Below are 27,994 nucleotides of genomic sequence, written 5' to 3'. Positions count from 1 at the left end.
GCCATCCAGTTTGTTAAATTACCATGCTAATAAGGCATGCTGTATCACAAACGTGATTTGTGTGCATGTGTGAAAGGGTACAAGTGTTTTTAGTTAAGAAATGCGGCTCACTTCAGATCTTCCAATTTCTAGGATGGTACTGGAGTGGCTGTAAGGACGTGTGCTGACATTCTGCTTTAATAACAGCAACCTGATGGGAGAGGGGAAGAGAGGGAGCCCAGGAAAGGGCAGGTTTCTGACAGCCACCAAGAAGGTAGAGAAATATGGCTGCTTATTATGTGCATTGTTCTTCGATTGAGTGTGTGGGAGATGCTGAAAATTTGAAGCCAGCACTGAATACCATAGAAATTTCGCATAGGCACATTCAAACAAGTGCAAAGAGCGCAATTCCGGTCAATAGAGTGCCGCAGCAGCAAACACTTAAGAACTGAAGCGGAGAATAATATATTACACCAAGAAATTTACGTTCACAGACTTAATGCATAACGCAGACTATGCGATTTTTTGGTAATGACTCAAAATGCGAAACTTTTTTGAATTACTGTCGTCATCACGTTACCAGTAGCCTACTCGTATAGAGTGGAAATCTCCTCTGATTTGCACGGTTCTGAAAATGCGCCACTTATTAATAGGAAGATTATGATTACTCGCGTCTGAACAAATCCATTTAATCTCATAACAATACCAGGAAAGGATAAACAGACAGCATGTCTTTAACAACCTTAAAAATTACTGATGCTAGAGAAAAGAAAAGATGTTTAATTCTCTAGTTATTCCGCTTTCGCTCTCCAGTGAGAGAGAATGCTCTGGCGGTTGCAATTCATTCACAGATTAGTTATAGCCTATTTGTCAGCACGTTATTTCCCCAGCGAGGTAACATGCGGATGTGGATGCATTATAATATAAAACGAGTTAATGCATGCCGAGACAGACTACTGCATCAGATGCTGTCAAGAGTTATCATGATATTACGACTTGGAGGACAATACTGCCTGTACATGATGACTTGAAGCTTTCCGGACAGGTGACACATCGCGTTTCTATAACCTGCTGCACGTTTTTCATCTGCAGTTAAATTGTCCGTGTTGCGGTTTCAGAGCACAGGGCATATAAACCCAGCGGCTGATCGCACACCTTCACGGTCAGTTAGATCTGCCGGAATCACGTGGATTTTAACCCGACAGCCCACTGTCTTAAACTGCGATTTTGGAAATCTTAACGAAAAATTACATGGTTGATTTCTTAAGTATTTTTTCCGGGTTCAAGCCCGAAATGTCAGCTTAACCAAATAGACAAGTTAGGTTACAAAACTAGATATAGTTACCTTTATTTCGGATAAGGATATAGATTCAGAAAGCATAAGTGAATTTCAGCATTATATCCTATACTTAAAACTAATATATACACAATAAAGTAACCTAAATTTTATAAGTCAGATAATAAACGCACTTGTATTTCCACGTTAGATTCACAATCTGTGCTGCAGATAACTTTTGAAGATGTGCATTGGCATACGTACATAAATAGATATACGTATAACTTAATGCAACGGCAATGCTGTACGTCGATTTCAGACCAATTGCTTTGATGGTTTACACTGCAATGCTGAATGCACACTTTGCTGTCTTGTGCCGACTCCCATCGATAACGCCGTTAATAATCTAATAATCTTTCAGTTTCTTATAAGTGTATCCGTACGCACGCGTTCGCATGAAACGGGGTGCAGAGCAGCGAAAATAGAACCTACAAAATTCACGCAAACGGCAGGCAGAAAATAACGCGAAATACGAGTCAAAGTAGACAATTAAAGAAAAGTGAAAGTGCAAAAATGTCACTTACTGAGATGGAGAGCAACAGGCATGACCAAACACACGCAATTCAAGGAAATTCTCATCCTGAATAGAATCCAAAGGAAGGGCGATGAAGTAAAAAAAAAACAGATGATGGTGATTTCTTTTAAATTATCAGTGGATGACTGCGAAAAATAAGGGAAAAGGCTGCTCCAGCAGCCGTCCGTTTCAGGGCAGGATGTGTGCGGCGGGAGCCACGGGCTGACTGGGTGACTGAGTGAAATACGCGTCTCATCCTACAAAGGGGGCGAGATCAAGCTTCAGTGGAAACAGGCATGAAACAAAAGTTAGCCCAAAATTCTATTTTCAGGAAGTATATTAACACTAAAGAACATTATTATCGAATATCTGTTAATAGAATCGGTAAAGCACCTCATATGTGGTGCGATGTTTGATATCTTTTGATCAGTTACGTACTGTCGAATAAGTGGCGCAACTTCATAATCGTGACTGGCGCACATACAGCCATTTTTAGCCTTTTGTTAGTTTTTTCATATTACTGTTCTTCGCTGATTTACAGAAAATCGATTTGTTATTGAGTTTTGACTTTCAAAAATAATCAGAACAGAATACCAAGAAAGTTAAAACATTTTATTTTGTGCAGTTCTTAAACTGTATCCAAAAGCAAGTTAAAACATTTTATTTTACGCATTTCTCAAATTGTATCCAAAAGCTAGATCAAAAGAGAAAAGTGTAAAATATACAACATAACAGCTTAAGCACAATCAATATAACTTTTAACAAGACGAAGAGATACAAATAGTTTGTCTTTAACAAAAAAAAAAACTCAGAGAAACTCGGAAAATACATTTAGCCTATAAATATATAGCGTAAGCGCAACAAATTCCTGACGTTCTTTTCCATTTTGTTTCGTTAAACCTGATCAAAATCTGAACTATTTGAATTAAACAGTGCAAACGTAACATTACCCTGACTTTTTCCATGAGTAACCCAATTCAACCTGCACTCGCTTCACAATGTCCATTATTTGCTGCTTGAATATTTTCTCCGTGTACAACATAATAGAGGGGGTGACATGATACGTTAAACTACTGACTTATGAAATCCAATGCAAAATAAGAACTTTTGTAGTTCCAGAAAGAAGTAAACTGGTCAAAGACCTTTTTAATTTCTGCCAGCTGAACCCTGTTCCACGGGGCTTGTATTAGTAAGCCAAAGAAGAAAAAATGGGCTCTCATACAGACTCTGAAGTGTTCAGTTACCATTATTACAAAACGCGATGAAAAAGTGATGTTGTTTGAGATTTCACACCATCACATTTGGACAGAAGTCAGGCCAGCGGGTCGTACAAAAGGGCGCCTTTTCAGCAAGCGTCTCGGAGCAGCTGGAGGGGAAAACGGCCTCTAACACAATAACGGAGGGAGGGTGGCGAAAACAGGGCGCCATTTCAGGGCTCAAACGCAAGCCACATACCAAGCGAGCGCATCTTCCCCAAGCATGACGTGCATGTCCATATTTTATTAATGGCAACTCAAGCTATTTTTTGCTATTAGCTTTGGAGTAATAAAGTATTTTCTAATAAATCATACAATGGAAGTATGCAGAATGACACAGAACTCTTAACCCAATTGTTTTTTTTTCTGATGTCTATTATATAGTAATATAGAGGTATGATATTCCTCACAGATGTTGTTCAAGTTCCAGACAAATGAAACATGCAAGGAACAAATAATGCAGAAGTACTATTAATAAATACTGATGCCAACCTAAAGTGATTTCAAAACTACTTTTACTATTTTGACCCTTACAATGTCTTACAACTTCCACCTACTCTGGTACTGGCTTCATGGTATCCAGATCCGAACAGGTCAAACAGAAGGCAGGCATTTATGTTTTGTACTCATCTGGTTTTCCTTAAACAGGCACCGACTCTGTATCCTTCCGTTGGTCACAAAATCCTTCTGTGGATTTTGTGATCAGGTATGGAATGGGGCGACGGTCACGCACGGCCTGAAACCACCACAGCATCTCAGCTCCGACAAACCAAGGTTTTATAACCTGCCACCAGTCTGACTGTAGAAGGCAGGTAGAGCTGAGGCCTGCAAGCCCATCACTGCACAGGCAGAACGCCGCACACAGCTACTAATGCTAATGCAACGCGGTTCTGAGCTAACAGAGGGCCAGTCGAAGCTAACACCAAATTCTTATTCCACGCCAAACTGAGATCATTTACGGTTCAATTTTGCAAACTTCAAAAAGATTTGGAAGTACAACCTTAAGGCACTTTGGGAAACCGGGATTTTCCATCCCATGAAACTGACATTTATGTGTTATTTAGTGGAGGACAACGCTTTAAAAGTCTAAAGAAATCAGTCGGTAGCTGTTTTCCTGCTTACCGATCTTGCACATTAGTGGGTTTTACCTGGTAGGAGTTCAAACAAAAATACAAAGGAATCAGCCTCAGTGGAGACGTGAATCATTTTGGTGAGATAAACCGTCACAGTACTTATCACGAAGTGTTTTTACGTTCACAGCATCAGCATGAAAGATACAGCGAAGTTACAGCCCCTTGGCCATAATTACTCACGTGTTCTTATGCCTGTAAGATTTTTGGTGACCCATTATTATTAGGACACTTTCACCACAGGACTGCCCTCTAGGGACTAAAACTAATATTGCAGCCTCCAAATTACTTGCATAAATCCGTAGTGCAATTCGCTAATTCTCTAATGACAGCATACCTGTAATGATTCTCATTCAATGACTTACTTCTCTCATTCGATGACTTACTTGCCTGAGACTGGGGTAGAGATCAATTATAATACAGCCCCAAAAGATCACGCATTGTAACCAGGCTCGCGTGACTGTTGTGAATAGCAGATAACCAAAATATTGCCACCTTGTTTCCGAAGAGTTAAGCTGTACAGTGCAGCCATAATCTCCCAGCATTTAAGTTTTAAACGAATTATAAGCTCACCTGACTGAAATACACAGTGTTTTTTTCCACACAACAATATAAACATATATTATATACACTCACCTAAAGGATTATTAGGAACTAATACGGTGTTTGACCCCCTTTCGCCTTCAGAACTGCCTTAATTCTACGTGGCATTGATTCAACAAGGTGCTGAAAGCATTCTTTAGAAATGTTGGCCCATATTGATAGGATAGCATCTTGCAGTTGATGGAGGTTTGTGGGATGCACATCCAGGCCACGAAGCTCCCGTTCCACCACATCCCAAAGATGCTCTATTGGGTTGAGATCTGGTGACTGTGGGGGCCATTTTAGTACAGTGAACTCATTGTCATGTTCAAGAAACCAATTTGAAATGATTCGAGCTTTGTGACATGGTGCATTATCCTGCTGGAAGTAGCCATCAGAGGATGGGTACATGGTGGTCATAAAGGGATGGACATGGTCAGAAACAATGCTCAGGTAGGCCGTGGCATTTAAACGATGCCCAATTGGCACTAAGGGGCCTAAAGTGTGCCAAGAAAACATCCCCCACACCATTACACCACCACCACCAGCCTGCACAGTGGTAACAAGGCATGATGGATCCATGTTCTCATTCTGTTTACGCCAAATTCTGACTCTACCATTTGAATGTCTCAACAGAAATCGAGACTCATCAGTTCAGGCAACATTTTTCCAGTCTTCAACTGTCCAATTGTGGTGAGCTCCTGCAAATTGTAGCCTATTTTTCCTATTTGTAGTGGAGATGAGTGGTACCCGGTGGGGTCTTCTGCTGTTGTAGCCCATCCACCTCAAGGTTGTGCGTGTTGTGGCTTCACAAATGCTTTGCTGCATACCCATTCTCCTCTGACCTCTAGCATCAACAAGGCATTTTCGCCCACAGGACTGCCGCATACTGGATGTTTTTCCCTTTGCACACCATTCTTTGTAAACCCTAGAAATGGTTGTGCGTGAAAATCCCAGTAACTGAGCAGATTGTGAAATACTCAGACTCATAATGGCCCGTCCGGCACCAACAACCATGCCACGCTCAAAATTGCTTAAATCACCTTTCTTTCCCATTCTGACATTCAGTTTGGAGTTCAGGAGATTGTCTTGACCAGGACCACACCCCTAAATGCATTGAAGCAACTGCCATGTGATTGGTTGATTACATAATTGCATTAATGAGAAATTGAACAGGTGTTCCTAATAATCCTTTAGGTGAGTGTATATAAAAAAAACTATATCTAAAGCGGCGAGCCGAGGGAAAGCCCTGTCCAGGGCTGATGAGCACTTCGCTCAACTCAAACGTGCAGAGAGACGGGCATCAGTTTCAACCTCGGGACTGAGGAGCAGGGAGGTCAGGGAAGGGGGCGTTTCAGCCTGCAGTAAAAACCGAAAGCGTCTGCTATGACTGCTCTTTCAGTTTCAGGCTGCTCTCTAGACAAAACGAAGAACGCAGAGGAAGGAGAGCAGGGAGAAGGGAATCGTTTCATTCAATTGGGGAAAAAAAATGAGGAATGAACAGTCAGCATCAATGTACAGCATACGACATTCAGATTATCATCTGCTCTCTCCTGTGATCCTGTTTCCTTGTTATTTTTCAAATAAAATGGAGAACGTAAAGTGGGGTTTCTTTTGTCCTTCTTCGAAACCCAACCGATGGCTTTTTATAGGAAAAATGTTCAGCCCCGTCTGAGTTAAATAATCCAGGGAACCTGTACACTAGAAGCAGAACTTGTATGGGATCTCTACAGATGATGGATTCAGCCGTCAGATTCGGGGTGGGGGTGCCCGCAGACCATGGTGGAGGGGCCGGGGGAGGCCTAGTGGAGGAGCAGGCCCTGCAGCATCAGCAGCAGCCGGCGGGCTCTCGTCCCAAGGGGACTGTGCAGCTCCAGCTGGAGAAACTGGAACAGCTTTTGCCGGACCTGCGTCAGCACCGAGCTCATGTGGTCACGAGTCACGGGGTCGCTGTGGTCCAGGTTCAACAGCGCCTCTTCCAGGTAACTGTGGGCAAAACAGGACATCAGGAGGAACACCAGAACAGAAGCGCCATCATCTTCTCTCTCTGTCCATGTGGAAAACTTCAGGAAAGGATTTTGGGGAACATAAGAAGCTCCTAAAACACTTTCCAGAGTGTAGACTGATAGTTCAGAAGATCTGGCAACCTCTCCTGGAAGCAGCTTCTCCACTTTACCAGCTTAACATATCTCAGGTTAATGTGTAACCCCTGAAGTCGTCTAGGTTACGGTGCAAGTCAGGAGATGAGTAACCAACCAGATTAATACCGCTGACCTGGTTTAAATAATGAAAACAATCAATCTATGGCAGCACTATTCAATGCAGGCCATCCTCAACGCTCACCGTTTGTTTAGAGGAAAATCTTCCTCTGCCTGCAGAGGAACAAACACTTTAACAAACACCACTTAGGAACCACAAGGTTGATAATTCCATATTTAAATCCAGTTTCGATTCATTTTCATCTATCACAACAGAGTCACCCCAAGGCAGTAAACATGGGTGTGTTGTAATACAATATCAGAGCAATGGCGATATTAATGGTGGTTAAACGTGCTGTAAATATCAGACTCAAGCTGGGCTGTAGTCATCAAAAGAGGCCAATGGCTGAATGTAAGATCACCTCGAATCATCTTAGTACAGTGACTGAACTGTGGCTGATTTGGGCCGCGGTTCTGGGCTAGGCCGGACGAACACACATTTATATTTTATTCATCAGACGCTGTTGTCCACAGTGACTGTTTCCAAAGTGAATTCATGTGCTCCCTGGGATTTGAACCCACAACCTTTTCATTGTTAGCACAAAGTTACTGAACTCCAGTGGTTAGATCAGCTAGCATCAGCTACTGAGTGCCGCATACACATGGATGGGGGCCACATGCTTATCTGTGTGTGTGAGGACACGCCCCCCCTGTCCTCCCATTCCCCCTGTACCTGATCTTGAGTTCGGAACGGGTGGCCAGGTTGGTGGAGAGCTGCTGGATGAGGGACAGCAGCACGGGCTGGATGAGCGGACAGGGGGGGCGTCCAAACACAAGCTGGGAGTCGACCGTCTCGCACACATAGAGGACCAGGTCCAGGTCGGCCGCTGACAGGGCCTGCGCGGGCAGAATGAGAGTTGGGCCTGTAGGGGGAGCCAGCGAGGCAGAGCGAGACAGAGAGGGAGATGTGGTGCCGTGAGCCGGCCCACCTGCTGGAAGGCCTGGTTGATGAAGCCCTGCTGCAGCAGCAGCAGCACGCTGGCCTGCTGGGCCTGGTAGTCGACTTGGGCGGGGGGCGCGGGGGGTGCGGGGGAGCCGGCGGCCGAACGCATGGCCTGCATGATGCTGCAGGTGACGACCGCCTGCTGCTCCTTCACGGCCTGACTGACCTCACCCTTCACGGCCCGCTGCACCTGCACCAGGATGGAGTCCTGCAGGCTGGATGAGACCACAGCAGGATGGGGGGGGGGGGGGGACCGATTACAACCCCCCCACCGCCCCTATAATTTACAGTTTACATCCTCGTACCTAAAGCCGCAAAACTCCAATAACACATGTGATTATATTCACTGTAATATGCATTTGTGAAAAAAGAGGGAGGCACTTTTAAAAGTTCGGGACAAACGGCCAGCTGCCCAGCCACCCCCAGAACGTGCCTGGACTCTCTACTGGCCAATGAGAAGCCAGCGAGAGGTACCTACTTTCCCACCAGCGTGTGCAGCTGGTGCTGGATCTCGGCACGCACGCCGGCTAGCGTGGCGGAGCCCAGCCGGCTGCTGCAGCCGTGAAAGGCGCCGATGACGTGCTGCAGGTGCACCAGCAGGGGGTCCCTCGCGTCCCGCTCCCGCTCCCGCTGCCTCCGGCTCCTCGCCTGACTCTCCAGCTGCTGGATGTCTGGATGGGAGACGCACGTCCCGGATCTCAGGCCAGCCGCTACGCCTAAACGTGAAACGTGTGAGTGTGCACAGAGGCACGCCGGGGCTCTTACACTCCTGCGTGCCCTGCCTGAAGCTGTCGTTGATCTGCAGGAACATGGATTGGCAGCCCTTCTCAAAGAGGGGCAGCACCACGCTGTCGAAGGTGTCCCTGTAGGACGCCTGGATGGGGCCCTGGAGGACCTCGGCCGCGGCCCTGCCGATGGCCTCCGTCGTGTTCTGAAGGACCAGAACATCTCGGGGTGAGAGCCACTGCATGGTACCAAAATGAGCTTCACATACACACTGCATCACTGACAGTACTGGTATTACAAACAATGTTGGGCATTTCAGGTCCAGAAACTACAAATTGACCCGTAACCAAGGGTCCCCAACTATTTTTCACTGAGAGCCAAATTCCATTATTGATACAAAGCAGAGTCCACTGGCCCTATATACTGTAACTGCCGGGGGGGGGGGCTGTAAACAATGATGGGAACCTATGCCTGGCAGCACGGGGCACAAGGCTGGGGTACAGCCGGGACAGGATGCCAGTCCATCGCAGGGCACAAGGCCCTTGGTCCATCGCAGGGCACAAGGCTCTTGGTACAGCCGGGACAGGATGCCAGTCCATCGCAGGGCACGTACCAGCACATACTCACACACATTCCCACTGATACACTTTGGCAATTAGCCTAACTGTGTGTCTTTGGACTGAGGAAGGGACCAGGGTGAAGCATTCAGGCTCCAGAGATAGAGAGCAAGGACCCAGACGCTCAAGCACAGAAGTGTAACGCTTTAACAGCGCTCCCACTACATGACTATTTAACTGTCATGTTTTTGTAAAGTGCTTTGGCAGCCCTCAGACAGACATGCAGGAAAATGTCACAGGCATTTTAAATGGCTCATGGGAATTTTACTTACACAAAAATGACAGATTCAGAGAGATAACCAAATGTCTTGGTCCCGCCTCCTCATCTTTCTTGAACCCACCTCCTGTACAATCTGATTGGTTATCTCTCTGAACCAATCATCTTTCGGTCTGCCCTCAGAACATTTCTGTGGAAGTAAAACTCCCACAAGCTGAAAAATGGCACAGACTTGTTCCATAATGATCCTTGGAGCTCAAGACCCAAGACCTTAACAATGCTGCTTGTATTTCTGGGTGAGACACTGACCTTTGACTTGGTAACCCTGAGCACATTCTCCTTGAGAGTCCCCTCCACGGAAGTCAGCTTGGAGCTCACAGCAGTGCTCAGCTGAGCAGAGAGGGGCTCCAGGCTACTGGAGATGGCTGTGAACAGAGACACCACTTTAACGTACCCAGTGGTGGGCAGGATTCCGCTAATCTGCTAACTGCTAATTAGCAAAGCTAAGTTTTTCGCGAGCGGATGAGCATGTACCCTAACTTTGCAAACTCTTAGCGGACCAATTAGCTTCCTGTAAATTTACTTCCACTAACTGTAGATCCGCTAACATTTTTTCGGAGGTAAAGTAAAACTGTCAGAAACGTTCAAATCCAAGATTCATACATATTTGTTCTGGACTGTTGTGAGCGTGTTTGCAACAGTCTATCTTGCACTCTGCTGGTTGACTACATATAAACACAAGACGTAATTAGTCGATAACTTTAATTTTACGTAGTCTGAGCTAAATGTAAGTGAACAAAAATAAAGTCCATTTAACCTGGGGCACTCTGAACTAAGCGGAGAATTAGGATCTGTATCACAGAGCTGGATTTCTTGCTTGCTTCAGACCCCAAAACCAAATCGAAGCTAAATTCATATAACAAAAGTTAGTGATTAGCGGTTATCGTTAGCTTCCACAATTTTTTTTAGCAGCTATCAGATTAGTGTTATCAAGTAAAACGTTTGAGTTAGCGGATTAACGATTATCCAAGCTAACTTTTCGGCTTTCGGCTGAGCCACTGCTGGACATATCAAGCCATTTCTACATTTCTAAACGGCTTTTCTTCCAGCTGGTTTCAGTTCCAGGCTTACTAAATAGTTCTCATTACTGCGATTGAACGGCTACGATCGTGGAAAGAAAGGCAATTTAGCGTGTGGCTCGAGGGAGTGACATGGTGAACGGCATCTGGCTAATTGTCTGGTAGTTCTGTCCCTGCTCGTCCATTCAAATGACACCGCGAAATGGCCAGCGACGTCCTACGAATCTCAACTACACCTCTTTGTGGAGAGTGGATGTGCTGGGACAAGTTAACCTTGTAGCTTGTGTAAAATCCTATAAAACACCTCCCACTGTGAAAGAGGCAAAGCAGGGAAAACTGAAAGTCACGACAAACACCCACCCAAAGCTCTGATCTACTCCCCCTGCAGGCTACTTGCTTTTCCAGGGCAGGTGGGGGCACACCCCCCCCCCAAGGACAATCTCACTGAAACTCCCCCAGGAGCCGTGGTTATCTAGGCTCTCACATTCTGCCACTGGGAAACCTAAAACTGTAATCATTCACAACAGACAGGACACCTCTGCTTTATTTAGGATCATTATTATTTATTGATCTGCCTGACAGTTTTATTCAAAGCGGCATAGAATTAAGAATGCAGGGTTAGCCTGTCCCTGGAATAACTCAGGGTCAAGGGCCCAATGGTGAAATCTCACTGTCAACTCTGGGATTTGAACCAACAACCTTCCCATCACAGGAACAGTGCTCTAAACCCTACACATTGTCCCCAATTACAATTACAGACACAGTTTACAAGCCATCTTCTAGCCAAGCTGAGTAGGACACAGATGAATGAAGGTTTTTACAGAAGAACATCCTTAAAAAGTTCTTTAATCTACATTTTGGGTGGTCGTGTAGCAAACGCAGTCTCAGCAACACTGTGGTTAGGGCCCAAAAGGCCCTCACTCGGAAAGCTGAGAAGACCTTCAATGGACAGCCTACAGCCATCTCTACGGCAGCTAAATATCAGATTAACTTAAATCATCGTATTAAGCAGAGCCTTCATACAGCATCCAAGCCCAGAACCCAGCACTAACTGCCGGCATAGTGCCTCGGGTGAGATCTTATTCTCCAGAAGCACGGCCACCTCCAGCGGGAATAATATTTTACGTCTTCAAACTGGGCTTCAACCATAACGGAAATCGTTGCGCTGTCAACCGAGACAATCAAGGCAGATTGAATACACCAATATGTACAGAGGTTCGGAGCTCTCTATCAAACCGGCCCAAAGTGACAGCAACTCTGTACGCACACAAACCGTACAGCAAAATGTGGCACCATGCCATCTGAACCCAGCTACCCTGTCGACAATCACTTTAGATGTAACACTTTACATGTAACGTTTTACATTTTGGTCACATTTAATCTGAAGTACCTCACTCGAGGGTATTTGAGCAGGAAGCCCAGTGGATGGAGTCACAAGGCCGTGTGCTTAACCCCTACAAGAGCGGTCTTCATGGGGGAACCGGAAGTATACTCACTGTGGGGGAGGGTCCTCCTCATCTCCTCGCGGAGCAGCCGCTCCAGCCGGCCGGACAGCGTGCTGCCGAGGGCCTGAACCAGCTGCTCGGACAGGTGGTCCTGCACCAGCCGGGCTTCCTGCTGCTCTGCTGCCAGGACGAGCTCCATCCTCAGCTCTGAACACCCAGCGGCTCAGGGTCATTAACCCAACACTCTCATGATGAGGACCTACATGGCTGACCTAACTCAACACTGTAGCCCCTGATAGCTAAACACTCTCAATATATGGCCCTATATGCCTGACCAAACTCAACACTTAGCCCCTGTTAGCTGAACACTCTCAATACAAGTCCCTGTATGCCTGACCAAACTCAACACTTAGCCCCTGTTAGCTGAACACTCTCAATACAAGACCCTGTATGCCTGACCAAACTCAACACTTAGCCCCTGTTAGCTGAACACTCTCAATACAAGTCCCTGTATGCCTGACCAAACTCAACACTTAGCCCCTGTTAGCTGAACACTCTCAATACAAGACCCTATGCCTGACCCAACTCAACACTTAGCCCCTGTTAGCTGAACACTCTCAATATATGGCCCTATATGCCTGACCAAACTCAACACTTAGCCCCTGTCAGCTGAACACTCTCACCCATTCTTCCGTTCTTCCTTTTGTTGCACTAAAACCTGGCATATAGGACAGATTATCTACCTCCTACTATTACTTATCCACTCCTTTGCAATATTTGCATCATGTTTACATTGCACTGTGTTTACATATTTATTAGGGACCCAAACACCAACAGCGCTGGACCACCATTATAATTCTAATCATATTAACTGTCTCACTGTAAACACCTTCATTTGTATTTGTGGTTTATGTTTTGTGTTTAATTTGTGTTTCCTGGGTACCAGAATCACAAGCAGAGTAGAATTTCCATTGCATAGTGAAGCAGACTGCAAATGACAATAGATTCTTGAATGATGAATCTGTTAGCAGGGCTCTCAGATTGAGTGCATCTCGGCAGCCCTCAGTGCAGCTGCAGGAGCTGGAAGGATACGGTCCTGCTCCTGCCGGGTCACCGTTACTATCTCTATGTGCCGGAGGATGGAACTCTGCAGCCCGTCTGCAGAGCCCATCAACAGCTGCTGCAGCTCCAGCTGGCCCTGCCGCAGCTCTGCGATCTCCCTCTGCTGGCTGCGCAGCACTTCCTGCAACAAGTCCATGCTCACCTGCATAGAGAGGACGGGCTAACACTGTCTACATGCTAGGAAAGGCTTTATCTGTCATCCAAGCGGGCACACACACACACACACACAATGACCCAGCACCTACCCAAAAGCTAAGTATCTCTAACCAGCTTCTGTAAGACTGGAGAAACCTGAATTTCATCATTTTACGGTTAAAAACATTGCAATATTACTTATTTAGCCGAAGCGTTTATCCAAAGCGACATACATTTTGAGTCAGACAGTATGTGTGACGTTAAGGACCCACCTGAGATTCCTTTCGCCTGGACTGCGAGGAATCTCTGGTAATGAAATAAAGACTCATTATTTTAAGAATATTACATGTGACTGAACACACAATCACAATGACATGAACTTTGCAGTTTGTCACATTCAAGAAAGAGTGGACCCCCCCCCCCCAGCCATACTGGTGACTTGGTAGAACCCACCCTGCCTCCTTCAGGGCCTGCCTCCTCAGCTTATCCGGGCCCCTGGGTGACATCTTCCAGTCCTTTCCTGGGAGTCTGCATGTCGACTGGGAGCCACAGTTTCCAGAGAAGGATGTCGGGCTTGCCACCTCGTCGTCATGGTCACTGTCTCCCGGGCGACAGGGTGTGAGAAAAGTGGCTGGGTGTTTTTTTTTTTTTTTTTTATGAATTAGTGCAAAATGGGGCTGTTAGAGAGCATTGAATGGTGTTCAGTGTACTGTGCCGTAGCTTGTGAGTTTCAGTCTCGCAGGAAACATGGAGACCACACATGGGAGGCTGGTTCCTTGCCAGAAACGACTGTGGGTGTAAAACAGCAATGCTCTACTGCATCCAGATAAAATTCCCCTGTGTGTATCTGCCTGTTCCTTTGTTTACCTGTGTGACTGTATGTGTGTGACTGTAAGTGTGCGTGACTGTATGTGTGTGACTGTAAGTGTGTGAGTGTGACTGTATGTGTGTGTGACTGTACAGGTATGTGTGTGACTGTATGTGTGTGAGTGTGACTGTATGTGTGTGAGTGTGACTGTATGTGTGTGTGACTGTACAGGTATGTGTGTGACTGTATGTGTGTGAGTGTGACTGTATGTGTGTGTGACTGTTCATGTTTTCCTGACATTCCCCTGTGTCTATCTGCCTGTTCCTTTGTTTACCTGTGTGACTGTATGTGTGTGACTGTATGTATGTGAGACTGTATGTGTGTGAGTGTGACTGTATGTGTGTGTGACTGTACAGGTATGTGTGTGACTGTATGTGTGTGAGTGTGACTGTATGTGTGTGAGTGTGACTGTATGTGTGTGAGTGTGACTGTATGTGTGTGTGACTGTTCATGTTTTCCTGACATTCCCCTGTGTCTATCTGCCTGTTTGTTTGTTCACCTGTATAAAACCTGTGTGACCCTTTGTGTGTGCTGCTCGTGTCTTTCTGACATAACCTTGTGTGTATCTGCAGGTCTGTCTTTTACCCCGTTGAGGTCGTGTTTTATGTGTCTGCCCGTCTCCCGCGTTTATACCTCTGCTCAGTGCTGCCGCCCTGGCTGTCATTCCGCGCTAAGCTGTAGGGTCGTCTGCGGTATGGTGATGACTTCTGCTTGTCTTTCATCTCCTCAGTGGAGCTGGAACACAGGGGGGGGGGGTACAAAAACAGGGGTGGCAGCGTGTCACACACCTTTTATTTACTAAAGATTCGCATTGTCTGAGTCAGCGCAGACAAGCCGGTCACTTTGGCTTCCATCTCACGCCTGTCACTTTGTCTCACTCCCGGCTCACCGGTCCAGCAGGCCCCCATCTCGCAAGCTGCCGCAGGTCTCTCGGGTAATGTCGGGGGCTGCGGGCCAGGGAAGGCTGGCAGGGGTGTCCATGCTGATCCCGCTGCCCTCTTGTTCTGCATCGCGGTGGCCGTGCGTGCGTGCTGCGCCGGCAGGGTGGGCGGCGGCCTCGCGTGGCAGCGTCTCCGAGGCAACCGCGGGCGCATCCTGCGGCGCGGCAGCAGAGGCCGAAGATATGACGTCAGGGGAGCGCTCCCGCGTTGGAGACGCCTGCGAGGCCAGCAGTGGCTCCAGTGGGGGATTGGGGGCCGTCTGGAGACCAGCACAGAGATGCTGAGAATACCGGGAGAATGCGCTACATGGGCTAATGGCTCGTTAGCATGCATGATACCTGGATAGTGTTGGTGGGAAGCTGGTCGCCCAGCCCAGGGATGAGGAGCATGCTGGGGCGGGGGATGGGGGAAAGCCCCACTCCAAGAGGGACTGTACTGCTCAGGCTCAAACTGCTGGGGCTCTGTGATGGCTCCTCTACACCCCTGCATGACAGAATGTTGTGAGAACTTGAGCTAGCTTGAAATGCTGGCTTTAGCCACAGGCTAAAGGCTTGATTTAGCCATATGCTAATGGTTAACTTAGCTAATAGTTAACTTAGCCACAGACGACAAACTTACTTTAGCCTCAGACAATAGGTTTACCTTAGACACAGGCAAAATGCTTTCTTAAACCATGCATTATAGGCAAAGCTCTGAGCATCTCCTTTCTGACTGGGACGCTAAACATCGCCCACCTGACGGGGTTGTTGGTGATGGCTGTCATCAAGGTCAGATTACTGCCGCTGCCACAAGGGGAGGCTGGGATCTGAGGGACATAGAGACCAATCAGCTTCCAAGACCCATTAAACGAAAGCTGGCGAGTTCTAAGTGAATGGATGAAAATATCGTGGCATATATCGTCTACCAGCTCTTTCTGTCTATTTCACTGGTGTACATTTAGTGCTGTAAAGAACTGAGTGACATTATGCTTGGTGTGACGGAAAGGGCAGGCAGAGAAGTGCCAGGGCACAGTACTGAAGCGCTGGGGGTCATGAAGGCATCGGGGGTCATCAGCTTGGGCTTGGTATCACCAGCCGGGGACAAGAAGTCGGCAGGTGACGGCAGGGCGGGGATCCTGGCCCCCGTGTCAGAGCACAGGCCTTCTGCGCCTGCCTCCAATACGTAACCTGCAAGAGGGTGAGTCTGTGTCAGGCCTGCTAGAGGGTGAGTCTGTGTCAGGCCTGCAAGAGGGTGAGTCTGTGTCAGGCCTGCGAGAGGGTGAGTCTGTGTCAGGCCTGCGAGAGGGTGAGTCTGTGTCAGGCCTGTGAGAGGGTGAGTCTGTGTCAGGCCTGCTAGATCAGGAACCAGTGTCAGTCCTGTGAGTGGCTGAGTCTGTGTCAGTCCTGTGACAGGCTGAGTCTGTGTCAGTCCTGTGACAGGCTGAGTCTGTGTCAGGCCTGCGAGAGGGTGAGTCTGTGTCAGGCCTGCGAGAGGGTGAGTCTGTGTCAGGCCTGCTAGATCAGGAACCAGTGTCAGTCCTGTGAGTGGCTGAGTCTGTGTCAGTCCTGTGAGTGGCTGAGTCTGTGTCAGTCCTGTGACAGGCTGAGTCTGTGTCAGTCCTGTGACAGGCTGAGTCTGTGTCAGTCCTGTGAGAGGCTGAGTCTGTGTCAGTCCTGTGAGTGGCTGAGTCTGTGTCAGTCCTGTGAGTGGCTGAGTCTGTGTCAGTCCTGTGAGTGGCTGAGTCTGTGTCAGTCCTGTGAGTGGCTGAGCCTGTGTCAGTCCTGTGAAAGGCTGAGCCTGTGTCAGTCCTGTGAGTGACTGAGTCTGTGTCAGTCCTGTGAGTGGCTGAGTCTGTGTCAGTCCTGTGAGAGGCTGAGCCTGTGTCAGTCCTGTGAGTGGCTGAGTCTGTGTCAGTCCTGTGAGTGGCTGAGTCTGTGTCAGTCCTGTGAGTGGCTGAGTCTGTGTCAGTCCTGTGAGAGGCTGAGTCTGTGTCAGTCCTGTGAGAGGCTGAGTCTGTGTCAGTCCTGTGAGAGGCTGAGTCTGTGTCAGTCCTGTGAGTGGCTGAGCCTGTGTCAGTCCTGTGAGTGACTGAGTCTGTGTCAGTCCTGTGAAAGGCTGAGTCTGTGTCAGTCCTGTGAAAGGCTGAGTCTGTGTCAGTCCTGTGAGTGACTGAGTCTGTGTCAGTCCTGTGAGTGACTGAGTCTGTGTCAGTCCTGTGAGTGACTGAGTCTGTGTCAGTCCTGTGAGTGACTGAGTCTGTGTCAGTCCTGTGAAACTCACAAGTCTGTGCCAGTGAAACTGAAACAAGGATTTCAGGCAAACTGTCATACTGCAAATGAAAGTAAAAATGTAGAAAATGTGACCTTGTCAAGCATGTCAATAAAAAAAATCTACTTAATGAAAGCCTACATGTAGGTAAGGGACTGACCGAGGCCAGCCTGCGTGTTGGCAGGAGACGGGAACTGAGAGTTTCCAGGTCCAAGATGTGGCTGGAACCAGATCTGTACATCCTGCAGGGACCTGTGGGTGCATTTAAATGCTGATTAGGTGGACAGATGCTCTCTTTACTGGAGAACATGATGACCAGATGGATAAAGCAGTACTACAGCTGTCCACACGGTCATAAAATGGCACCTTGCAACAAAGAGACCTCGGTCTCCCAGGGCATAACAACAGAACTAACTTGTGCGCCAAGTCACACTTGCTATCTGCAGCATGATAAATCCTATCCTATCTGGCGTGCGAAGATAAAATAAGCTAACGAGAAACAGCAATGACTGTTAATAATCATGTGCTCAAAAATGGCTAACACAGTTAGCAATATGAGCGTGGAACGTTCAATGAAACATGACAAGTCTCATTAACTGCGCTGAGCACGTTCAGACCACACATTTCATCTGTCTACAAGTGACACTACAGGGCTGCTATACATTTACATTTTACTTATGTAGTGGATGCTTTTATCCAAAGCACTTGAGGGTCAGATAGTCCTTGGAGTAACTGGGGGGTTAGGGCCATGTTCAGGGGCACTATGGTGACATCACTCTTCCAGTACTGGGATTTGAACCAGTGACTTTCTGATCACAGGCGCAGCATGTTAACCCACCAAGCCCCCATGCTTTTTAAGGGTGCTTTTACCGTACTTTTTGTACTTCAAGAAAGGATGAAAAGTGTGGTACTTCAAGGTGTTGGTGTTCCACTGGTGTAAAAACTGGAACCAGCACCAAATCACAACGCCAAACGGGGTATTTCGTACTGAATTTAAAAAATGACTGTAGTATCTTATAGGGCTGGATGATGTGTAATATTAATACCAACATCACATGCAATTCTCACATCACAAGTCAGCTATATTAAAATAAGGCTTTTTCTTACTTTCTTACTTTCAGTCCAGTACAGACCTTACAGGGGGTTAAAGTTTTGCTAAAATATCTTTACTTTGTTACTCTGTCAAAGGAAAAAAAATTGGCAAGCTTTGCTATCTAAATTATTATTGCTAATATATGTTTAAAAATCTGTTTAAAGTTTACCTCCACTGCTACTGCATGAGTGCTACATGCATTCTCCGAGACAATCATAATCATTTTCATCCTTACTCTTTAAATCACTTGTAGACACATTTGGGAGAAATTTATTAACTCCTTTTTGTTTTATAAATTCCCCAATTTTTTTTTTTTTTTTTTTTACAATCCTAGGTACTGTAGTTGATGCAATGGAAAAGCACCCACAAAATCACATTGCTAGGATCCTAGTATGTTAAACACATCCTAGTACAGACGCTCCTCTACTTACGAACTTTCAACTTACAAACTTTCAGACATACGAACGAAGAGGTCTGCACTTCACTTGCATGACCAATCGACAAAGAAAGCATTTCAAGTCCCACCTCAAAGTAACAAAGTACCAAAGTAGTACCCCAGCTGGTTTGGCACTTTTGGTATTTGAAGTTTCGGTACTGGTACTCGCCTAGAAGTCAATGGAAAGCACCTAAAGTACTGTACCAAAACAACGGTACTTGGTGTGGTGGAAATGTGCCGGCCAAGCTCTAACAGGTTTTCCTTTCCACCCAGTGCCATATTTTAACTGGTTGAATTGCTAGTCCATTCTGCATAATATCTGTTTCGCCAAAAACTTTAGGGAAAACATGGAATTTAAGAAACACAGAGTAACACAGATGTCACACACGCACAGACCCTCAGGGGGCGGCAGAGAGCCCTGTATATACAGAGGGATGGTGGATCCACACTCACTTCGTGTGGATGCAGTACAGTTTGATCTGCACTCCCGTTTTGGCCTCCAGTGCCCCTTGGCCCCCGTCTACATCAGAAAAAGAAGAACAGACAGATTGGTGTTCTGGGGGGGGGGGGCCGGAGCGGTCCACGCCTCCCACCGCACACCCACCATTGGTGGCGCTCTCGCTCTCCTCGTCGAGGGGCAGGCCCTCGGAATCGGGCGCGCGGCGGCGGCTCGTGTCCAGGACGCCGAAGCTGAGCACAGGGTGGGCGAGCAGGAACTCGGAGATGGCGCTGAAGTGGGCGTGGCCTCGCTCCAGGTCCTGGGCCAGCTCCATCACGTACAGCACCTGTGGGGGGGGGGAGGGGGGGGGCGCTTCTATGCACTGACTTCCAAGTGTTACGTAGTATGGCTGTTCATCGTTTGTCTATTTTGGAGTGTTTGTCAGGTTGTGTAGATAATACAGGAAGTAATGATCTCTCTGTCTGCTGTCTGATACCCTGTCCTTAGCACTGTAATGTCTGTCCGGTTGTGAATGCTGTACTTTCAAGGAGGAAATTACATTTCACTCTGTACTCTACTGCCCCACAAAGGCGAAGCACAGGAACTACACTGACACTAAAACTGAGGAAAAGGGCTTCAAAGTTCTCTGAATGTCTACCACTATCTGTAGTTCGTAAGTAAATGATGAATTTGTCACGAGATAAAACAGAGCCTAACAGACCAGATTTCGGGCATAATTCAGTTTTGATCAAATATGCAGTTACAGTATTCTGCCTTCATTGGGCAGTGTGACAACAACAAAGCTTTACGTAACTTCATAGGATCATGATATTAAACACAAACACTCCTGGACCTGGATCCTGCTACTCTGTCCACCATGAGAAGTCTGAAGTCTGCCTTAACCGGGAGGTTCTGCTTTCAGCCAGCAGGGGGCGACACACCCACCTTCCTCTGCACGTCGGTGAGAACCAGGTACGTGGCCGTCAGGTCTAGACTGACCTTCAGACTGGGAATGATGGGGGAGCTGAAGGGGTCTGGAGAGAACCTGAAGTTCAGGTGAGACAGAGATCAGCAGCGGCATGGGGGGGCGGCTGTAGACAGGGGGGGTGCCTAAGCAGGGGGGGCGTGTCTAAGCGGGGGGGGGGGGGCCCACCTGATGGTCTGCAGACAGGTCCAGGACACCGTGCACCACATCTTCAGCTCGCTGCTCTGATCGGCTCCAGTGATGAGGAAACGCCAGAATGGGACCCTGGGGGTGGGGGGGTGGGGAGAGAGCCTCACTGGGGGGGGCGGCACGGGGTCAGGGCAGATATAAGTGGCAGGGAACCCAAGTCAAACTTAAAAATGATCACACTGGTTGCCAAAAAAAAGTGGGAAATTTTTCGAATGCAGCTTCTGTAAAATGCATGTGATCACAGACGACGGAAAGATGCAAATGTGGCCCATCGAGGAATCCCCACATCACTGGTGACACTCCTCCCCGGCAGCCGCTCACGGCACTCCCCCTTAAGACCATCACGACCCCCCCGTCAATCCGGACGCGGCGAGGCGGAACTGGGGAGCGGTGCATTGTGGGTACGCACTCTGGGTCCTGCTGTTTGTGGTTGTCACAGAAGAGCAGGCAGGACAGCGGCCTGCCGTCGTGGGGCTTCCATTCTAGCAAGCACCTGGGGGGGGCAGGGGGGGGGACAGGGGGCATATCGCCCCAGATCTAATTATGAGATACCTCTCCACAGATTTCACCGTTTGACACGAAAAGATTAAGCTCTGCACTCCAAGGCAGAGACAAGTAAAATTAATTAAGCCTCAAACTACTGCCTACAGTACAGAGGTACAGAGGTGTTATTCATAATCAGAGAACTTTGCAGCTAGCGCCACCTGGAGCCGGGACACGGGTACGAACCTCGGAGAGTTGGGTCCCTCGATATAAATCTGCCAGAACTTGAGGTATCCGTCATGGCTGGCTGTGGCGAGGATGGCCCCATCAGGGGACAAAGCGCCCTCGCTGATTGGCTGGGGGGGACAGAGCTGGGTCACTCTAGCCACCAATCAACACCAAGCCAGCAAAAATATTCAAAGAAAGCTATTTGTAGTGAAGGACACGAGGAAATGTGGAAGGGATGGGAGTGGCTAAGTGACACTGGAGCTGGGTCCTCACCGCGCGGTGACCCCGCACCGTGATGAAGCCGTCTGTCAGGGCGGCACTGTCCGCTGGCCACGAGCTCTGGCTCGCCGTGAGGATGTCGAGATCCCACACCTCGGCCTGGAAGCAAACGAGAGAGCTGTGAACGTGCAGCTTCCTTCGAACCCGGACCCCTGCTCCTGCTATATTCGCAGATTAAACCACTCGCCCCACTTGGCAAATATTAACATTTAAACAGCAGAGTCAGATAGTCCCAGGAGCAACTGGGAGTTAAGGCCTTGCTTGGGGGGCCGAAGTCATTCAGCTGACCCAGGGATTCGAACGAGCAACCTACTGATTACAGTACCAGCATCCTATATCATCAAGCCACACACCACGCCCCAAAACAAAAATGTACAAAAGATATGAGCTTCCTGTGAATATTATGGACTATGCTGGTCGCGGTGCCAGCTGGAGATGAGCACGGCGGGGTATGAAGGACGGGGTAAGTACCCGGTCCTCATGGAGCAGAGCCAGGGTCTGGAACATCTCCTCAGGGCCAACCTCACCCTCCTCGGGGATGAAAGGGCACCAGATGAGCCTCCGGTTCGGATTCAGGGGGGTGTCGCTGGGCCTCAGCACGTGCACGATGATCTCATCTCTGGGGGGGGGGGGGGGTAAAAAAAGCAGCAAAGGATCCATTAAACATGGTCTGCCACTGTCCTGCTGCTGTCAGCAAGCGAACTCACAGCGTTCCAGACACAAAATATAGCAGAGATTTTAGAGAAAAAGCTTTGACTTGAAAACAGAAGATCGTATGTCATCTGTGAAGGTATTCATTCAGTAAACCCCACCAGGATTTTCCGTGAATTCCATGTAAACATAAATTATCCACCCATATAGGAAAGAATATATGATTTAAGGGAATAAACAGACACATAAATAAAATATATGCTTTTCTAATAGCTACAGCACCACAAAATCATCTATTTGGATCTCTGCACCCCATCCTGATCTTTAAAAGTTTGATTACATTTTGATTAGTCCCAAACCAGCGTGTACGGCAGCCCCGCACTGTCACTGTTTTCGAATTATACACGTCAGCAGAAAAAAAAGGACAGAGCCGACAGCCAGCGTTTCATCAAGCTGACTTGCTCATTCAGAAACCAACCCGGCAATCAAGAACTGCTGGGGAGTGTAATCTTACAATCAAGCACTGCTGGGGAGCACAATCTTACAATCAAGCACTGCTGGGGAGCGTAATCTTACAATCAAGCACTGCTAGGGAGCGTAATCTTACAATCAAGCACTGCTGGGGAGCGTAATCTTACAATCAAGCACTGCTAGGGAGCGTAATCTTACAATCAAGCACTGCTGGGGAGCGTAATCTTACAATCAAGCACTGCTGGGGAGCGTAATCTTACAATCAAGCATTGCTGGGGAGCGTAATCTTACAATCAAGCACTGCTGGGGAGCATAATCTTATAGTACCTTTTGTACAGACTAAACTTATGCTGCCAGTATGCATGAAATCTAGTCTTTCCCAGTGCCCATCACAGAGTTACCCGCACATGCCATGCAGACTGGGACACGCTCCACTTCAAACCTCCATTTATAACGTCTTTTATAAGGGAAACTTCCCTAACACATGTACGCTGGATTTAGTCTGAGGATTTACAGTCCACATTAATGACTATAATTAATTAAGCAGGCAGTGTTGTGGTTAAACACTCACAACCTGCAGGGTCAAGCCCAAGCGGGGGCCCTGATGTAGGGACTTGACCTGATTCACCCCACCATGTCCAGCTGTGTATATGGATCAAAACCTAATTCATCACTGGAAGATGCCAGCTGCTGCTGCGGGTGCCGATGCTGCCATCGCCGTTAGATACCGTATCTTGCCGCCGCGGCTGCTCAGCTGCCAGACGAAAAGGCCGCCGGCTTCGTCCACACAGGCCAGCTGGTCGGAGTCGAGGTGGGAGAAGGCCAGGTCGGCGACCACGCCCGCGAAGCCCTTCAGCAGCGCTCGCTCCGCCGCGTTCACACTCAGCACGCGGATCATGGCCGAGCTGTTGTGACCTGGGCGGGCAAACCGGGGCACGGAGACGCCGCTTCGACAAAGGGCACACGGCTAAACACTGCTTCCTGTAATAATTACTGTTCACTTACTAAACTGTCAGTTTCACTTACTAATCACAGTATATTAATTCATACCTAAAGGATTTCTTAACACAACTTACCCTTTATCTTTATCTATTAGACAGAGGTGGACAGTTCAGGTCTGTGAAGTGCAAATCCAGACCAAGGTTTTGTTTCAACCAACCAGTTGTACTCTGTGACTGTGACTCTTTAAACTCAACAGCTTTGTTGAAACAAAACCTTTTTACTTTTAGGACCTGAACTTTCCACCTCTGTCTGTAATGGATTACTTTTGTGTGTAACCCCAACACTGAACATATGATCAGACTAACATTAACTAATTAATTTTAAAAACACAGACACATCATTTTCAAATATCAATTAAAAGAGATCTGAATATACCAAACAGCACTGTAACAACTGTTTTTAATATTAAGTATTTAATTCTTTTTCACATTACTTACATTACACTAAAACTCTATTCTACTTATATAATACTTGTATTCCTTAAATTTTGTGTTACTGTACTTCATGCATTATATTGTATTGCTTATTTTTCGTATTTTCAGCTCCGTTTATTGTTTTAATCTTGTACAGTCAGAGCTTTGCCTTTGCCTTCTGGATAAATAAAGTATCATCAACCATCAAGGTTTGCTGCTGAAAACCAGCTTTGAGAGAAAGACCGACAGCGCCCTCTGTTTGGTTATAAACTGTTACTGCAACAACTTGATGCAGCATGAGAAATCAGACGCCGGAATCCCTGATTTCTTTTTTTAGGACGTCGTTCCGATTTGTCTCGGAACGCACAACTGCAGTCTTCAAGGGCTTTTTTTTAATAGCTCAAGTACAGCCTCATTAGAATCTGCACTAGATGAGCAGACTAACTATCTGATAAAGCAGTTACAGAAAAAGCAGTTCAGCACTGAGCCCCCAAAGAGCAGAGCTATGCAACCTCCAGAGTGACACCCTGCACTGGAATGACCATTTCTGATGCAGTGGAGCCACCAGGATTGTGACAGTGATGCATTGTGACTCTCACAATTCCACATATCAGTTCCTTTAATATGCAATTTCCTGCATCTCTATATGATTAAATAACAAAATCAATTTTAAAATGCTGATTAATTTTTTTTAAATGCTCACCTCTGATGACATATGCCAAGTACGAGTTGGACACCGCTATCAGATTGCCGTAATAGTACTTATGTTCCCAGTCATAGTTTGCCATAGGCTGGATTTTAACCTGTTACACAAAATGGAAAAAGTTACACACAGGTTGTGGATTTCTGGGCATATAGTCTGCTCTACAGAATTAGTCCTCTGATTAGGCTTACAAGAAGGCAAGCCTATTTGATTTTAAGATGTCAACCATTAATAAATCATTTGGCAATAATACCAGGTCTGACATGGGATTATTATGCACTGTCATTTGCTATCAAAATTAACTCACTTATCATTGGTTAATTGATTCCCATTGGGTTGAACCAATCAGTGGCTGACAGCACATCATAATCCCACCCACCATTGAGTATAATATCCTGTCTCTCAATCCCACTTCCAGGCGCTGTATCCTATCGCTTTTCACCTTGTTGCTGCTCCGGGCTTCGCTCTTGATGTTGGAGTCATGGCTGGCAACTATCTCCACATCGTTGGATGAGATGGCGATGCCGATGGAGCGGTCATCACCAGAGAGATGTCTGGGAAACACAGAGATGCCACGTCTGTCACACTGTGCACATATCAGTAAAACGCGATGACAGGACAGATCACACATTATTATGAATCTCATGGGATTATTACTTCTTGCAGTAATAATGTATGAATGCATCTCATGAACCTGAAGCATCCAGTTATATTTGTGCTTGCTGCATCTTCCAAATCAAAGCAATTATATTTTATGTGCCCTAATAATATGCAATAAGCATAAAGTGACTAAAACATGCTCCCTACAACTTTATAGAAACTAATTTATAATTATTTTTGATTGTTTGATTTTAATATGTAATATTGTTATAAATCAATCGTATTTGCCTGGACAGTATGTATGTGTGACTCTACTTAAATATAACAGCCAAAGTGGCCTACCATAAAACAGAACTGAAAAGTTTAAACGCACAAAACAAGTGTTTTGGTTTTATTTTAATATTAAAAATACAGACTTCCATTTCAGCATGTTGAACAGCGTGCAAACCCTTGTCCTCACTTAAGCACATCATAAACGCAAAGATAACACAGGAAATGAGGAGGATGCACACATGATCTGTCTGTCCTGGGCGCTCATGGTCTTGGCGGGCGGGCAGGTGACTCCTTCGTCGGGGATTAGGATGCCTGATCCAAACAGGCCATTGAGGTCGCCGTTAAAAGACGTCTTCTGGCTTCCAGCTGGAGCTGTTCCTAAGTGGAGAATTTTCAAAAATGTTGATGCATGCATTACAAAAACATATTCTGTATTTTTTGTATCACCAACACATCGTTTCAGGTTACTTTCCTTCACTCGTATGTAGTTTGGACTACATAGTTATAAGGAAAATATCAACACAATATCAACAGCGCTATAAAATATATACCATGCTGTAATTTAAAATGCACGGTCTAACCGAAAGATTACATCTACAAATCTATTACTCTAAAGACACAAAGCGATATTTCCAAACCAATGCAGTGGTATGAGCAGGCCGTTTTTGCAATGTTACCTGCCTATTTCGGTATAACTGCATGTCGCTCATCGGATTCGCGCCGAGCCAGTGAGCTGCGCCATTCGCACCAGTTTAAACGTTATTATTAAAGTTTATTCTCCGGTTAAAATGCCACCGAATCCCCCCAGCTAGTCAGGGACCCCGTTAAGTTCGGCCAGCGCCGCAGATGCACGGTGTGCGGAGTGGGAGGCAAATAGCGTCGGCGGGGCTGCAACACGTTTGATCCGCCCGTTTGCGCCGAGTTATAGGCGATCGGTCAGGTTATCTGTAACGCCCAGGTCTCCCTCACGTCTAACCACATCACCCAGCGGCCTAAACACGCCCCGATCCTCTGTGTCGCCGACGACTCACCGGCACCGCTACCGGTTCGGTCCAGCTTCAAAATATCCCGGAGATGCTGGGTGGCGTCCTCTACGTCTATATGTGCGTTTGAAGCCATGGGGGGGAAGGCGTGGGGACCGCGTCTGCACGAGGCTGCCGATGCGCTCATCTACGGCCGCCCCAAGCTGCCGGAGCCGGTGCTGCGTCCCAGGGGCCGTGAGCCGCGGCCGGATCCGCTCCAGTGGGAAACCGAACCCCGCTCTTCAGTTCCGAGGGAGCCGAACTGTCTGAGCAAACATGCTGTAAAATCAGCCTCCGCAAAGTGTCTCATTGCGTTACCACGCCTGCGGTCTGTGTTTTATACACCTCCCCAGCGAGAGGAATCCCCATCCTCTCATTTGGGAGGCACAATTAACAGACCTGAATCCATCTTTCTTTAACTTGTTTATTTTTTTTTTTTGCAATGAGTCACCAACAGAAGTCCGAGCTTTTTAAAACGGGGGTATGAACTGAAACCAGCTGGCGTTGACCACGAAGTCCCCCTCCGCCCCCCTAACAGAGTCCTTTGGACAGTAAGCTATTGCAGTGCAGTACAAGTTAAAAGAAAAAAAAAAGACACTTAAACAATCCTTCAGTACTTAAACAGGGTTAACTATTCCTTAGCCCCCAATGTAAAAATAAAAGGCAATTCTGATTTTTCAGGCAATACGTGCTGTAACTGAGTGAAACTTCGCCAGTTCTATTTGGGGGAAAAAAACATTAGAAAGTAATATCAAAGGGGACAGTCATATACAAAAACCTCCATGTCAGTGGGTTTTTAACTGGGGATGAAAAAATACCAGACCAGACCCATTACCACTAAAGTGTGCTTTTATAGATAACTAAGGAACAGTGTGGGGTGGGGTTAATATTTGTTTGCCTGAGGACCCCCCAGCCAAACACCCCTGCTCGATGTGCACATGCGTCTTGTTTACTTGCTAATGCTGCTGCTTTTGACCGAGTCTGCAAGTGACATTCTACACAGGTATCACCAGAATGACACAGGCACCGGGCAGGAGGATCAGCAGCTCCTGCAGGGCACCCGAAGCACGAGGTGCTTCTCACGTTGCTGTAGAGGTTACGTCAGTACTGGGGGAAGGCAAGACCTTCAGCGATCAGAAAAACCTGGAAATCGCTAGTGAGTGTAGGTCAGTTACCACTGTAAGAGATACGTGCATTCAACTGAAGTCCATTTTGTCCTTCAAGCACCACACTAGACCTTCACTTTGACAGCTTTGCAAGCTAGACATTTAGACAGCATGTGCTCTACTGTGAGAAGATACGGTCAGATTATTTTTGAGGGGGAAAGTGACA

The 27,994-nt window shown here is 47.0% G+C and overlaps 1 protein-coding gene across 4 annotated transcripts; it reads right to left on the bottom strand.

The window, feature by feature from the left end:
* Nucleotides 1-2,427: 2,427 nt before the first annotated feature.
* edc4 (enhancer of mRNA decapping 4) lies at nucleotides 2,428-27,912 on the bottom strand. 4 transcript variants are annotated; one of them, XM_072698630.1, is made up of 29 exons: nucleotides 26,672-27,912; nucleotides 25,880-26,018; nucleotides 25,210-25,321; nucleotides 24,768-24,867; nucleotides 23,378-23,564; nucleotides 21,999-22,146; nucleotides 21,522-21,626; nucleotides 21,267-21,376; nucleotides 20,947-21,030; nucleotides 20,517-20,612; nucleotides 20,309-20,408; nucleotides 19,529-19,709; nucleotides 19,378-19,444; nucleotides 17,556-17,647; nucleotides 16,163-16,314; nucleotides 15,883-15,953; nucleotides 15,487-15,631; nucleotides 15,097-15,407; nucleotides 14,841-14,942; nucleotides 13,793-13,936; nucleotides 13,612-13,645; nucleotides 13,175-13,346; nucleotides 12,134-12,289; nucleotides 9,868-9,983; nucleotides 8,764-8,962; nucleotides 8,477-8,669; nucleotides 7,985-8,213; nucleotides 7,729-7,892; nucleotides 2,428-6,783 (listed from the first exon to the last, which is right to left on the bottom strand). In XM_072698630.1, the coding sequence occupies exons 1-29, from the start codon at nucleotides 26,808-26,810 to the stop codon at nucleotides 6,600-6,602; spliced, it is 4,032 nt and encodes a 1,343-aa protein (XP_072554731.1). In that variant the 5' UTR covers nucleotides 26,811-27,912; the 3' UTR covers nucleotides 2,428-6,599. The 4 variants fall into 4 exon arrangements, with proteins under 4 accessions (XP_072554731.1, XP_072554732.1, XP_072554733.1 ...); XM_072698631.1 differs by having other exon boundaries at nucleotides 8,764-8,929; XM_072698632.1 differs by lacking the exon at nucleotides 26,672-27,912 and adding an exon at nucleotides 26,318-26,638.
* Between the last annotated feature and the right edge of the window lie 82 nt (nucleotides 27,913-27,994).

Source organism: Paramormyrops kingsleyae, chromosome 13 (genome assembly GCF_048594095.1).
Source record: "Paramormyrops kingsleyae isolate MSU_618 chromosome 13, PKINGS_0.4, whole genome shotgun sequence".
Lineage (NCBI taxonomy): Eukaryota > Metazoa > Chordata > Actinopteri > Osteoglossiformes > Mormyridae > Paramormyrops > Paramormyrops kingsleyae.
Note: the sequence above shows the minus strand (reverse complement) of the source record. Positions and strands in the feature narration are given on the sequence as shown.

Coding starts and splice junctions, on each gene's coding strand:
- edc4 (XM_072698630.1), bottom strand. CDS start 26,810: ATGAGCGCATCGGCAGCCTCGTGCAGACGCGGTCCCCACGCCTTCCCC. Junction 15,954..16,162: donor TCATGACCCCCAGCGCTTCA/GTACTGTGCCCT, acceptor TATGTCCCTCAG/ATCCCAGCCTCCCCTTGTGG. Junction 8,963..9,867: donor TCAGGGTTACCAAGTCAAAG/GTCAGTGTCTCA, acceptor GGTACCATGCAG/TGGCTCTCACCCCGAGATGT.